At 33.0% G+C, this 16,671-nt stretch overlaps 1 protein-coding gene across 1 annotated transcript in view; it reads right to left on the bottom strand.

Moving 5' to 3' along the window:
* Positions 1-920: 920 nt before the first annotated feature.
* Positions 921-16,671, bottom strand: part of LOC127724653 (E3 UFM1-protein ligase 1-like) — a 244,588-nt gene continuing 228,837 nt past the window's right edge. The window contains exons 16-17 of the mRNA XM_052231683.1: positions 12,335-12,546; positions 921-1,371 (exon numbers count right to left, since the gene is read on the bottom strand). Of these exons, the coding sequence (XP_052087643.1) occupies positions 1,220-1,371; positions 12,335-12,546 (364 nt within the window). The 3' untranslated portion in view covers positions 921-1,219. The remainder of the gene's footprint in view (positions 1,372-12,334; positions 12,547-16,671) is intronic.

The following is a 16,671-nucleotide window of genomic DNA, read 5'->3' as shown; positions in this document are numbered from 1 at the left end:
TTCATGCCATGTTTGGTTTCATTCCATTCAGTGGTTCTCTAAAAGAAGACATTTGTATGTATTTCCCATAGGGTCCTATGTTAAACTAAGTCCCCCGCTGGCGGCCATCTTGGTTTATGGATCGGCTTCAAAGTAACAACACTCGGTCAGCACCTCATAAGAAACATTCATACCATGTTTGGTTTCATTCCATTCAGTGGTTCTCTAAAAGAAGACATTTGTATGTATTTCCCATAGGGTCCCATGTTAAACTAAGTCCCCCGCTGGCGGCCATCTTGGATGATGGATCCGCTACAAAGTAACAACACTTGGTCAGCACCTCATAAGGAACATTTATGCCATGTTTGGTTTCATTCCATTCAGTGGTTCTCTAGAAGAAGTTCAAAATGTAAAAAGTTAACGCTCACGACGACAGACGACGCCGGACAACGGACGCCAAGTGATGAGAAAAGCTCACCTGGCCCTTCGGGCCAGGTGATCTCAAAAGGATAAATCATTTTAATAAGATGGAGAAACTCTGAATTTTCCAACATGGACCAATACTTATTAAAATGCAAATTTACAAAAAACTAAAGCAAAAGCCAAAATGACTAGATTTGATCTGAAAATGATTTAAGCTTACTAGATATCAATATTGAATTTGGTTAAATTCTTATAGATTCTTAACGTAGGCGACAAAATAACTGACCAGCATCATAAATGAAATGTCTAGTTTAACTCATATGAAATGTTTTGCAGTTATATTTTGACTTAGACGATTACTATTAGACTCATCAGCACGTCTTAATCTAATAGTAAAAATAGCGTAAATTTAGATCAGGAAATGGGCTGACCTGCTTTAAACACTGGTTTAACGACAAAAAGATCTTTATCTTTGCCAACCTTTTCCAATACATGGTGAATGTGAATTAAAAAATCAATTTTAACACAAGGAATCAATTTATTTCAATAGTAATTTAATACAGGAATTTCATATTATACCTCCAATATTTCAATTTTCAACAAAATTCTAGCACATAAATATTTAACAAAAAACCAAATTTTTATTTATCCAGAGCAGACAGGACATTACAAATCACGTACTATAATCATGGCCACTCTTTAAAAGCCTGTTGACACCAAATATGTACAAAAGATATTTGTATTGAACATTAATTTTATATCTGTTTTGAATCAATTTCATTTATACCAATAATTCTAATTTGAGTGTATTGAATATTTAGTTCTCTGTCATTTGCACTGTAGCTTTCTTTCCCATAACAACAACTTTTTTTATTTCATCCATCTGTAATTTAGCTTCTGACTCCAAGGATAAAAACTCCTCTTTCTTTTCTTCATTTCCTTGGACTTTCATTATCTTCATTATTAAATCTAAAAAGGCAAATTAAAAAAGTTGTGCAAGTAGCAGGACTGACAATTTGTTAAAGGGTACAGATTGCATATGAGAAGTTTGATAGTTTTAAAAGTACAGTACAATAGTGCAATTATTAAACTCTTTACAATAAAAGACAATTTCTGATGATACATTGCATTCAACTGAATTAATGGTATTTGAGTTTTTGACACTGCAATTTTGCAACTAAAACTGTTGTAATAATCTGGGAATAGTATACTAACAACATATTATGTCCCAGTAATGATTCAGTCCAAATTTGTCTAATATTGGCATATTTTTTCCATTGAAGAAGACTTTCATGTGAGCTGAATTGTACCCAACATATGTCTTTCAACCTAGGTAAAATAAAACAAGTTGAACAGTGCCAGCACTACTGGATTCTGGGTGTCAACATTGTCACTGGATGTATATTTAAGAGGAAATTAAATCATGAAAAAGCTGTCTAAACATTCACCTCATCATATGTACAATAGTCATTTTACCAAGCCTTACCAATTGACAATTTCATTTTCCATTTCCAAAGATATGTGCCTTAACACTACGTTGTATATTCTGTTTGAAAAAAAACAAAAAAACTAGAGGCTCCCAAGAGCCTGTGTCGCTCACCTGATTCTACTTTGGTTTTGGAAATCATGTAATAGTAGATTAAAATCATAACATATACCCTAATAATGATTGAGACCAAATTTGGTTTAATATTGGCCCCGTAATTTAATCAAAAGCAGAAAACTTTTGTAAAGTTTACAGAAATTACCAATAAATTCATTGAAATTGTAGAAAATGAGTTTATAAGGACAATGACAAATCAGCTACAAAGTAACAACACTTGGTCAGCATCTCAAAAGAAACATTCATATCATGTTTGGTTTCAATCCATTAAGCAGTTTTCTAGAAGAAGGCATTTATATATATTTCCCATTGTAGCTTTTGTTAAGCTAAGTCCCCTGTTGGCAGCCATCTTGGTTGATGGATTTGCTACAAAGTAACAACACTTGGTCAGCACCTCAAAAGGAACATTCATGCCATGTTTGGTTTCATTCTATTCAGTGGTTCTTCAAAAGAAGACTTTTGTATGTATTTCACTTGGGTCCTTTGATAAACTAAGTTCCCTGCTGACACCATCCTGGATGATTGATTGGCTACAAAGTAACAACACTTGGCTAGCACCTCATTAGGAACATTCATGCCATGTTTAGTTTCATTCCATTCAGTGGTTCTCTAAAAGAAGACATTTGTATGTATTTCCCATAGGGTCCTATGTTTAATGAAGTCCCCCGCTGGCGGCCATGTTAGATGATTGCAATTGATCTCCTACAAAGTTACATCACTTGGTCAGCACCTCATAAGGAACATTCATGCCATGTTTGGTTTCATTCCATTCAGTGGTTCTCTAGAAGAAGTTCAAAATGTAAAAAGTTAATGATGACGATGACGGATGCCAAGTGATGAGAAAAGCTTTAAAAAGGGCATATGTCTCTGCTAAATTTAAACTTTTTAAAAGAAAAAAGAAAACTGTTTTTCCCCTATGTCTATTTTTAATATATCATAATAATTGTATAATTAACAAGCATTCTGTGAGTATTGCCTGGCAATACATAGTCCCCTACCGGTTAAAAATTCATTGTAGTGGAACAAAATGCTAACTTGATCTTTAACTTGTCATGGTGTAAACTATATAACAAATATCAAGTCAATATCTTCAAGCATGACGAAAAAAATGTGGAAAATTGATTATTTCCACATTGATTATTTGAGGGAATTTTCTAAGTCCAAGGACCATAACTCTGCACAAAATCATCAGGCCCGAACAAAATTCGAACTTGATCTGTAACTTGTCATAATAAAACTATTTACCAATTATCAAATCAATATCTTCAAGCATGACGAAAAAAAGTGAGGAAGACGAAAAAAAGTGAGAAAAACTGATTATTTGAGTGAATTTTCCAAGTCCAAGGACCATAACTCTGCACAAAATCATTAGACCTGACCAAAATTCGAACTTGATCTGTAATATGTCATGATAAAACTATATACCAATCATCAAATCAATATCTGCAAGCATGACAAAAAAAAAGTGCGGAAACTGATTATTTGAGTTAATTTTCCAAGTTCAAGGACATAACTCTGCACAAAATCGTCAGACCGAAACAAAATCTGAACTTGATCTGTAACTTGTCATGATAAAACAATACACTAAAATATCAAATTAATATCTTCAAGAATGAAGAAAAAAAGTGTGGAAAACTGATTTGCTGGACTGATGAATGGACAGACAGACGGACGGAGTGCAAACCTTAAAGTCCCCTTCGACTTCGCCATGGAAATGAGATGTGCTAATGCTTATACAATTGCATACCAATTAACATTGGCCTACCACTAATGGTTCCCCTTGAACTGACCTAATCACAAACTAATACATGTCAACTAAGCAAAAGTTTCAAAGTCAATAGTCCATGACTGCCGGGGCGGGACCAAATATTCTCCATGGAAATGAGATATGCCAATGCTTATATAACTGCATACCAAATATCATTGACCTACCACTAGTGGTTCCCCATAAACTGACTAATCACAAACTAATACATGTAAACTAAGTCAATAGACAATGACTGAGGGGGCAGGGCCAAATAATCTCCATGGTAATGAGATGTGCCAGTGCTAATACAATTGCATACAAAATATCATTGACCAACCACTAGTGGTTCACCTAATCACAAACTAATACATTGTTGACGCCGCCGCCGGAAACAGCATACCTATGTCTTGCTTTTTGACTCCGTCAAGGCGATACAAAAACGAGAAATGAGAAACACCTATTAACCACACCAACAAACGACAACCACTGAACAACAGGCTCCTGTCTTAGGACAGGTGCATAAAAATGCAGTGGGTTTAAATGTTTCAACAGGCGCAAACCTTTACCCTAACCTGAGACAGTAGTGTAACATTACAACATAAAAAGACATTCTATAAAATATCAATTGTAATGGCTTAACTTGATCAAAAATACATTTAAACAAAAACAAGTAAACATACACTGAACAAATGAGTTTGATCTATGAAACAATATAAATACAATATTAAAATGTAGGTGCCTACATAGACGTTACAGGTTGTGATAAAAAAGATGTACGAACAGTGTCAAAAAGACAACTCTAACCTGGGACAAAATGGTGTTAAATAAAACAACGTACACAGGTAAATTTAAATATAATAATTTTGTTGTTAGTACAGAAGTAAATATTTTTTACAAAATTGATAAATTTGTTGTTCAGATTACAAGTACAGAAATACTAACTTATCAAAGATGGTACATATTAAAAATAGTGAGACGAGATATTACACAAAATAAATGGGGAATGTGTCCATGGGACACAGATGATGCCCCCACTTGCATATCATATAAAGTTATAAAGGGACATAACTGAAGAACGGAAAAAGTGACTCTACTCAAATTTGTACTTGATCTGAGTTTTGTGGTATAAGTTTCATAACATATGGTTGAGGCAAACTTAAGTTAGAGAATGGAAACGAAAAATTCAGCTATTTTTCCCTTTGTAAAAAGGCATAACTCTAGAACAGTAAAAGTGACACCACCAAAATTCAAACTTGATCTGTATTTTGTAGTAATAAGCATTGTGTATAAGTTTCATAACATTTGGTTGATGCTAACTTAAGAGAACAGAAACGAAAAATTCAGCTATTTTCCCATTTGTGAAGTGGCATAACTCTTAAACATAAATTTCGCTGGCTTGACAAAAATGAGGTCAAGGACAATGGTCATATGAGACGGAAATTTCATTTTATAAGGCATCTGCATATAAGGTATAAAGCATCCAGGTCTTCTACCTTTTGAAATATAAAGCTTTATACAACTAGTTTATGCAGTTGCTGCCGCAGCTGGATTGTTATCACCATGTCTCACATATGCAAAACAACAAGAGTGCACACGCTGAAATGTCTCGCCTGCTTTACTGACCATTGATTTTATGTTGAAAGTCTTAAAGATAAAGGTTTTACCAAAAGTATCACATAAACTTAACATTTTTGAAGATCTATGAGATTGAGGTCAAGGTCAGATAAATTCTGTCAGACAGACATATACACCTTACAATTTTTTAAAACACCAAATATAGTTGACCTATTGCTTATGGTAATTGAAAAAGACCAAAAAACAAAAACTTAACATAGACCAATGAACCATGAAATGGCGTCAAGGTCAGATTATACCTGCCAGACAGACATGATTTTCTCGCTGCGTTGAAGACCCATTGGTGGCCTTCGGCTGTTGTCTGCTCTTTGGTCGGGTTGTTGTCTCTTTGACATATTCCCCATTTCCATTCTCAATTTTATGTACATCTTACAGTTATTCCATACACCAAATATAGCTGACCTATTACTATAAGACAAAACACAAAAACTTAACATTGATCAATGAACCATGAAAATGAGGTCAAGGTCAGATGATACCTTCCAGACAGTCATGTACCCATTACAAACATTCATACACCAAATATAGTTGACCTACTGTTTATAGTATTTGAGAAACGGACCTAATCAGGTAACTTTAACCTTGATCACTGATCCATGAAATGAGGTTGAGGTCAGGTGAACCCTGTCTGGCAGACATTTAAATGTTGCAAGGAACCCATATGCCAAATACAGTTATCCTATTACTCATAATAAGTGAGAAACTCACATAACAAAAAACTATAATTTTTTTTCAGGCAGTCACTGAATCATGAAAATGAGGTCAAGGACAATGGACATATGACAGACAGAAACTGCCGTAACATAAGGTATCTGCATTCAAGATATGAATCATCCAGGTCTTCTGAACTATAAAGCTTTATACAAATAGTTTACGCCACCGCCACTGCCAGATAGTGATTCTTTAGTCTCGCATACTGTGACGAAAGTTGCAGGCGAGACTTAAACTAAGACCACTTATCAGTAAAATATAAAAAAATGAAGAAAAAAAAAATTCAACATTTTGCTCTGGATAAAAATTCCATGAAGGTTTGACAAAGTTATTGATGTCTGATAAACTTTTTACCTAAGATTGAATCTAAATGTTAATTGTAAAAAAAAACTTATCCCTAAGTTTCAAAAAATATTTTTAAAATTTTGCCATGGATACTGTCTCTATTTATAAATTATTGTGACTTGACTCCAAGTGTTGCTCTCCACCTTTTGCAGTTCATTCAAAATTCTCACCCAATTTCAATTTGATTTATCAAATCAAACTGTTCAACTGGTCAGAAATGTTAACCAACTGCTGTAGAAAACCACAGCCAAGTGATCAAAGTGCAAGGTGATAAAATAAAGTATAATTACAATCTTATAAGACTTCATTGTTATTTTATGAAAATGATACTAAAAATGTCTATACATATTGTTTTTGTACAGAGTCATTTGAAAGGTGAGAGGTAATAATTCTTGAATTGCTAAAAAAAAATGTCCAAATTTAAATTTTTTAATTATTTCTTCGAAAATGGTGTTTCTATGCATACTACAAAGCTTTCTTTAAATGAACATCTAAAATACTTTGGTGGAAATACTTTTAAGTTTGAATACGTTTTAAAGGGAGGTAAGATCAATATTTCAAAAGATCAATCATTTTAGATCATCTCTCATGGAAACTTACAAACAACATATTGTGATTTCACAAATATTTACTGAATATAACATGTTTTAAGTTAAACTGATGTCCGATTATTATGAAAATAGAAGATTTTTTAAAAGAAAAAGTAGTATAAAAGCTTAGTTTGGACATTTTTATAGCAATTAAAAACAAGAGGCTGTCAGAGTGACAGCAAACAGGATTTTCCTGCAGGGGTCGAACCATGAACAGTTGAGCAAGTATGGACACAACATTTAAGCTCAAAACAGCTATGAATTTGGATTGTGATTGAATATTTGACACAGCATAGATTTGTGACACACAATGAATGTGGTCAAAGAACTGAAAAATTTGAAATTGGACATTTACTTATTATGGTCCAATATCCAAAATCTCAGTACATTGTTAGAATCAGCATATCAAAGAACCCCAAGAATTCAATTTTTGATGAAATACTTATTAATTACACCATTTCTGTTCAAAGGGAAATAACTCAAATCATATAATAAAATTCACTTTTGCTAATGAAAGGTCTACGACTCAACAAAGAGAACAGCTAAAATCGTGAAAATTGAACTTGACCTTCATCTAGTCACAGGAAACAACATATCTAAATTTGAAAAGATTTCGTCAAAGTGTTTTCATGTTAATAAACGGACACTGTTTGGCAGCAGCCCGCCGTACATCCCCAAATCAATAACGATTTTACTTTCGAAAATCCAGTTAAAAATCTAACTGTCACCTTTCAAATGACTCTTTACAATAGCAGCATGTATAAGATAAAACAAATTGCAATTGGATGAGAATTTTGAATAAACTGCAAAAAGTGGAGAGACAGATTTGCAAAGCAAATTTGCTTGTTTCTGAATTCTAAATATTTATTTCAATTGTATCATATCGTTTTGTGATGATTTATCTGAATAAATATAGTTTAAACTTAAGTGGAGAGTAACACTTAGTCAAGTCACAGTTACTGTGTACAAAACTTTGAATTGTACAAAATACTAAGGATTTTTTACCCAAGGAATGGATTAACTTAGCTGTATTTGGTAAAACCTTTTGAAATTTTGGGTCCTCAATGCTCTTCAACTTTGTACTTTATAAGCCTTTTAATTTTTTTTGTAGATGAGATGTGTGTCTGGCATACAAAATATTAAAGAACCTTAGTGAGCGTGCTCACATAGCCCACGTCCCCACATTGTCATTGGAGAAATAAAATAAGTGTAAGAAAAATAAAATTGTATAAGAAAAAAAAATTGAATCATAATATCCTGTCAGAAGTACATTGATGCAAATAAGTTCAAAGGAGCGTAACTCCTAGAAATAGAATTGAATCGTAATTTCCTGTCAATATGCACATCTAAATAGTATGTCCTTATTATCTAAAACGATTTCATGAAATTCTGTTGTGTGGTTTCAGAGGAGTTGCGATGACAAACTGTTGCAGTAGTACATTGAAGCAAATAAGTTCAAAGGGGCGTAATTGCTAGAAAAAAAATTGAATCATAATTTCCTGTCGATATGCACAACTACATAGTATGTCCTTATTATCTACAAAGTTTCATGAAATTCTGTTGTGTGGTTTCAGAGGAGTTGCGATGACAAACTTTTGCAGAAGTACATTGAAGCAAATAAGTTCAAAGGGGCGTAACTCCTAGAAAAAAAATTGAATCGTAATTTCCTGTCGATATGCACAACTACATAGTATGTCCTTATTATCTAAAAAGGTTTCATGAAATTCTGTTGTGTGGTTTCAGAGGAGTTGCGATGACAAGAAACAGGACTGACGGACGGACGGACGGACGGACAAAAACATTATACCCTCCCCAACTTCGTTGCGTGGGGTATAATAAGCCTGGTATCTTTGGTGAGTTTTTTTTCATAAAAAAGCTTCAATCCAAATTTCATAAAATTCCAGTAAGCTTTGAAAAAGTTATTGTTGTTTAAAAAAAAACATTAACCACAGACTGAACCCTAAAAGTTTACACCTCTGACTCACATACCTGTCAACCTATGAAAATGAAAATGCAGGTCATGACATGACCTGCATTGAAGAAGACAAGAGTGCACACGCTGAAATGTCTCGCCTTCTTTACTAATCATTGATATTATGTTGATAGTCCTAAATATAAAGCTTTATTGCAACTGTCACATAAACTTAACATTAACCAAGTAAACTAAACATTGACCAATGAACCATGAAAATGAGGTCAAGGTCAGATAAACCATGCTAGGCAGGCATGTACAGCTAACAATTCTTCCATACAACAAATATAGTTGACCTATTGCTTATAGTTTAAGAAAAACAGACCAAAACACAAAAAACTTAACACTGAGCAATGAACCTTGAAAATGAGGTCAAGGTCAAATAAAACCTGCGTGACTGACATATAGATCATAAAATATTTCCCTACACCAAATATAGTTGAACTTTTGCATATAGTATTAGAAAAAAAGACCAAAACTCAAAAACTTAACTTTGACCATTGAACCATGAAAATGAGGTCGAGGTGAGATGACACCTGCCAGCTAGACATGTACACCTTACAATCATTCCATACACCAAATATAGTAGACCTATTGCATACAGTATAAGAATAAACAGCTGCGCCATGAGCGCATGATACGCCCGTCGTCTTGTGTGTGAATTTTTATGCAATAAGCATAAATAGTTTCTGACATACGGCGTGACATGCGAAAACCCCCCCCTTTTTTTTTACAAAAAACTCAATATCTCTAAAATAAAATTTTGAATCAAAACCAAAAAGTATACAGATATTTAGATTAATATAACTAAGAAGTGTGTAAAATTTTAAGCAATAATCATAAATCGTTTTTGAGATATGGCGCGACATGTGAAAACCCCCCTTTAAAAAAAAAAAAAAAATCAATAACTCAAAAATAAAATTTTGAATCATAACCAAAAAGTATACAGATCTTTAGATTAATATAACTAAGAAGTGTGTAAAGTTTTAAGCAATAATCATAAACTGTTTTTGAGATACGGCGCGACATGTGAAAAACCCCTCCCCCTTTTTTAACAAAATACTCAATATCTCTAAAATAAAATTTTGAATCATCACCAAAAAGTATACAGATCTTAAGATTAATATAACTAAGAAGTGTGTAAAGTTTTAAGCAATAATCATAAATTGTTTTTGAGATACGGCGCGACATGTGAAAAAAAACACACACCTGTTTTAGTTACTAAGTCCCGTAACTCAAAAAGTTTTAATCTTATTTTCACCAAAAAGTATACAGATCGTTTGACCATCATAAGAAACAACTATATTAAGTTTCATGAAATTTGGATAAGTCATTCTCAAGTTACGGTGCGACATGTTTACGCCGGACAGACAGACGGACGGACACCGGACATTTGTATAACATAATACGTCCCGTCAAAAATTGACGGGCGTATAAAAACAGACCAAAACACAAAAACTTAACTATAACCACTGAACCATGAAGATGAGGTCAAGGTCAGATGACACCTGCCAGTTGGACATGTACACCTTACAATCATTCCATACACCATATATAGTAGACCTATTGCATACAGTATAAGAAAAACAGACCAAAACACAAAAACTTAACTATAACCACTGAACCATGAAAATGAGGTCAAGGTCAGATGACACCTGCCAGTTGGACATGTACACCTTACAATCATTCCATACACCAAATATAGTAGACCTATTGCATACAGTATAAGAAAAACGGACCAAAAACAAAAAAACTTAACTATAACCACTGAACCATGAAAATGAGGTCAAGGTCAGATGACACCTGCCAGTTGAACATGTACACCTTACAGTCATTCCATACACCAAATATAGTAGACCTATTGCATACAGTATAAGAAAAACGGACCAAAAACAAAAAAACTTAACTATAACCACTGAACCATGAAAATGAGGTCAAGGTCAGATGACACCTGCCAGTTGAACATGTACACCTTACAGTCATTCCATACACCAAATATACTAGACCTATTGCTTATAGTATCTGAGATATGGACTTGACCACCAAAACTTAACCTTGTTCACTGATCCATGAAATGAGGTCGAGGTCAAGTGAAAACTGTATGACAGGCATGAGGACCTTGCAAGGTACGCACATACCAAATATAGTTATCCTATTACTTATAATAAGAGAGAATTTAACATTACAAAAAATCTTAACTTTTTTTTCAAGTAGTCACTGAACCATGAAAATGAGGTCAAGGACATTGGACATATGACTGACGGAAACTTCGTAACATGAGGCATCCATATACAAAGTATGAAGCATCCAGGTCTTCCACCTTCTAAAATATGAAGCTTTTAAGAAGATAGCTAACGCCGCCGGATCACTATCCCTATGTCGAGCTTTCTGCGACAAAAGTCGCAGGCTCGACAAAAATCTCAGGTCATAATGCCTACAAACTTTTTTTTCAGCTGAATCTAAGTATTTAGGGGACATTTCTTTATATTTTATATCGAACAGTTTCCAAAATATGTTTGGTGAAGTACTAACTGAAAATAATTTATTAAACATTGAATTTTATTTTTTTATTGCTTAATAAGCCATTGAAATATTAATGTGTTATACTTTATCATTTCCATACCCCTTCTCCTGGATTCATTCATTTTTATCGTTTCTCAAGCTACTTGTTTCCCAGTATGTATCATTATGTGAATGTTGATATTTAAATGTTATAAAATAATTAAGCATTTAAAGGAAGTAGAGATAAAAAGTTATAATTTTCAAAATAACTTTTTAATTGTTCTAAGGTAAAAAAATAAAAGAAAGTAATATTCTGATATGTATTTGCATTAAAAAAAGGCTCTGACATTGCCTACAATGTCCCGCTTCAGCAAAATAAATGTTGCAGACTAGAAATACATGGGTGAGATTTCTAAGGAAGATGTCTTTCAGCTGATGTCTTCAAATAATTTAAAACAGAGCAGTAAAAATTCACACACAACTTCAATCTGAAGGAGTTGGGATTAACAAACTGATATACTGTGGCCAGGAATGACCAAGTCCATGTTTTGGTATTGGAAACCCAAAAATTCACTCACATCAAAAAATCAAAATACCAGGTGCAAATCTTTGTGCTCTGTAGAAAAATTCATTTATGCAATTTGGTTGAACTCTGTCAATTAGTTTTCGAGGAGTTGTGTATAAACAAAGTCTGACACAGATGCTGCCACAAGACGACTGAAGTGATCATATGTGTGGCTCCAGATGGACAATGTCAAGCCACACAATAATTCACAACTATAAACAGTCATTATAACATGCCATGAAATAAAATGAGTTATAGATACCTTGCTGTGCATGTAGTAGATCATATTTATCAGCCTCCAGGTATGATTTAAGAAACACTATGAGTTGAGGAACACATTTTCCAGGAATATGGACAATATTCTGTGTATATGTATGGAGTAAAATAACTGAAGACAAATGTAATGCCACTGCAGGATCAGTCTCAGACTTTAATTGTTCCAGTAAAACTTGTCTCTGGTTAAACATCAACTGCCTGTAAAAAGTAAACAATTGTTTAAAAAGTTTGTGATTTTTTATATTATTAACATATTTTATTCTTCATATTATGATAGTTTGCCTTACTACACATTGCACCAGAATAATTAGCTATCTGAACCAAACACAAACATCTTTCATAGCCTTTCTAAAATATTTGCTGAAAACATGGATAGTAAAACTCAATATCCTCAGAAGAAAGTTCACCTTGAGCAATCATGTTGATTGTTAAGGAAAACTTTCAACAAAGTCAGAGGGTAGGTATGGCCTTTACGGTTAAGCTTTAAACAATTTATTTTTGCTACTGATACCACTATATGGACCTAAAAAATCTTGTCATTTGTCAGAACCCGTTTTTCAGCGACCTTTTGCGTCAATATTAATAGGAGTAATATATATGTTAAAGTTTATTCATGCAAATGTTATGGTTAATCATCATATGATGTAAGTGAAAATAATAAATTTCAGCTCCAGATACTTTCAACTCATTTTCAGCCTGAGATACTCAGACATTTCCGATTTCATTGAAGGAGTTGATGATGTAATACCAAGAGAGGTGATTGATTATAGTTCAAATGCAAAAGGTGATTTTTTAAAAGATTTTCTAGTCAATTGTAATTTGTGCATGCTAAATGGAAAATGAAAACAAGATTTCACATGTATATTGAAAACAGGTTAAATCAGTTGTAGACTTCAAATTAGCAACCCATGAAAACATTCATATGTGCACTGACTTTGATATTAGAATTATGTCTGATATTACCAACGAATTAGATAAATACCTGACCATTCGGCACTTACTGTTCCTTTCACTTGAATCAACTGACCAACAAGATAAAACACAGTGTGCTTCTTACTCCAATATACAAAAACTTCCATCTAAACGGAGATCAAGATTCTTACCAAACAAACTTTTAAATGATGTGGTGCAAGATTGAATAATTTATTCAAAATACTGATAATAAATTAGCCGACAGACAGGAGGTGATGAAGACTATTCTTGTTTTGTTGAAATATTTCTGATGAAGTGAAATCCAAAATAGGTGAAAATCAACAGCAGATCATTCCAGGAATGCGCAAGGAAAATCAATATACAAACCATACTGGAATAAGAATCTCCAAGTCTTTAGGATAAAATCTGCAAGGATGTGGTACAAAAAAGAAATGTGTGCGAGAACAATTTCTTACATTGATAAATACAATTGATAAGCTTAATTTTTAAAGGAGTTTGCTTCATCAAAAAAAAATATATATAGCATTCAGAAAATAAGTTTATACAGAATAACAAACAATATTTTTTCTTTCATTTGTCACAAACTAATATAGATCTGCAACTTATCTATCAATGTCAACAATTTTATCTACACAATGTAATGTAATGAAATATATCCTTTAAAAAATAAAAAAAAAAAAGCCTGTCAAAGCCAAAAAAACACTTGGAACTTTCAAAGTTGGCACACACTAATCAGAAGATTACAAGCTCATTTGCCCTTCGAAGGTGATACATCTGTTATCAAATCTGAGGTGACATTCACCAAATTTTTTATTCAAAACAATCTTCCCCTGTCAGTGACAGACCATGCAGGAAAAATGTTCAGACACATTTCCAGATTCCAATATTGCAAAAAATTGGATGTGGACGGACAAAAACAACAGCAATAGTACACTCTTTATCCAAAAATGATGATGAACAAAACATTACCCCCATCTTGAAGAACAATCCATTCAGTGTTGGGACAGATGGTTCAAATGATATTTCTCACAAAAAGTTATATCCAATTGTTGTTCGCTATAATGATTCCAAAGGCGGCAAAATTCTTACAAACAGTTTGACAATACCAGAGCTCCATGTTCCCTCTGGAGAAAATATACTCCAGTAAGTACATTGTATAATTTATAAAGCAGTTTATAGTAAAGTCATTGACATTCAAACTTTCAGTTTTGTCAGGCTGTAAACTTTGATTTGTTGTATCATCATAAAGTTTTACCTAACAAGCTACATTTATTTTCACAAAATCTTAAGAAGACATAACAGAAATTGAAGGACCAAGATAATCAAAGAAAATGGACCATCGCCACAAACAAGCAATGAAATGATATATATATATCAAAATACACACAACAACTAAAAAGTCTATGATAAATGAGTGATTCAGATATTTTAATTATAATTTCAACTAGTTATTTCGTTCAGCCCAAAAATATTTCCGTCACAGATCTAGATTTCTCAGAAAAATTCCAGCACCTTCAGAGTGATGAGTTGTAATGTTTAGTCACTTTTTGGGTCTGTCCAATACCTACTTCCTGTTTGCCAATTATTTGAATATTACAAGTGCAGGTAGTCTTAGCACGACAACACAAGCAACCTTTTGTTTTCCTTGTTTTTATAATTTTGTTTTTGTTTTAGTTTATTTGATTATTATATTGTCTCATGGATGATCATGAAGCGAATCATATCAATGCAAAAGGGTGAGGAATCTTTACACATTACATTATTATTATTACAAATGTATCATACACACTATTATTAAGTTTTACTTCTTTTTATATCCTTTGTTTGTTTTTTGTTATCTTTTAGTTTAGATATATAATACATACATGAAGGGCATTGTTTATTATACCCCAGCAAACAAAGTTTTGGGGTATATAGGAATCCCCCCGTCTATCTGTCTGTCCATGTACATTGTATAGTAAGCACATCGCCTTCTAAACGGCTTGATGGATATTGATGAAACTTTGCACAGTTGTAGTACACTACCTGAGGATGTGCTAAAAGGAAGATAAACCAGGTCCTAAATGTTAAAGGGGAGATAATCAAATTTACTTAGTTTAATATTGCAATATATCATTATATGGCAATATGATAAGCACAACTCCTCCTAAACTGTTAAATGAATTTCAATGAAACTTTACCTAAAGGTTGCTTACCATGTGTTTTTGTTTTTGAAATATTAATTCATTCTAACTTCTGTTACTTGAGAAAATTGAAATATGAAAAAGGGGGCGGGGGCTGGGGATATCTTTAGTGATCAGGATAACAGTTATAGTTCTTTCTCTTGTTTTGCAGCATTATGTACATCATTAAAATTTAAAAAAAAGCGGACTTGATATTTTTCAACATTTAACTTTAACGCAAAATTTATAACAGTTAATCCTTGAATAATGATTAATCTTTGATTTTCAAGATATTATATAAAAAAAATATTTATTTCAGTGCAATAAATGCAGAATTTGAAAAAAGAAACATATCTTGGCAAAATTGTAGATGTAAAAAGGGTGTGATTGCATATGTCCAGAAAAAGAATGAAGATGTTTACTTTGTTGGTAAGATATCCATAATCATGAAATAAAATTGTACTGTCATAAAACAAAATGCCTACATGTACATATTAAAACAAGACGGAATATGGGAAATGTTCAAAATACATCCCACATATCAAACGTCCAAAAGAGTAGATTGATGTAAATTCACTACAGAAGTTAGTTTATTGCGTACAACGCGCTTTTCTGGATTGACCTTCATCAGGTACGCTAGAAGTATGCTCAATCATTTAGCATGTTTAGATATTCTAAAATATATCAGATAGCTGATAAATGTCATCAAAGATATTTAAGTGAATTAATTTCTTCACACATGATACATTATTCGACTCTAGGCTCTTCAGATGTTTAGCAAAAGGGCATGCCATGGACATTCAGGTCAATAAATACTAACTGGGGCATGTAGAGACTTTTTAAAAAGTATATAAAATTCATATTCAGACATGTATGATAAAAGAGGAAAAACTAAATGCAATATTACTCACTCAAATAAGCATTTTAATATTTGTTTACTGTTTTTCAGGGTGTGCAAACCATCTTATAAACCTAGCAGCTGAAAAGGGAGGTAAAAGTTTACCAGTGTCTATGGATGATCTTCTTGTCGACATTTATTTTTATTTAGGCAAAAGCGCAAATAGAAAACATGATCTAAAGGACTTTCAGGGTTTACACGACAAGGAAGTTCAGGGTATCCTGAAACATGTTTCCACTCGTTGGCTCTCCTTGGGCGTGTGCCTTCAACGAGTTATAAACCAATGGGCTCCTTTACAAGACTTTTTTCAAGACAAATATAGAAAGATAA

Source organism: Mytilus californianus, unplaced genomic scaffold (genome assembly GCF_021869535.1).
Source record: "Mytilus californianus isolate M0D057914Y unplaced genomic scaffold, xbMytCali1.0.p SCAF_14, whole genome shotgun sequence".
NCBI lineage: Eukaryota > Metazoa > Mollusca > Bivalvia > Mytilida > Mytilidae > Mytilus > Mytilus californianus.
Note: the sequence above shows the minus strand (reverse complement) of the source record. Positions and strands in the feature narration are given on the sequence as shown.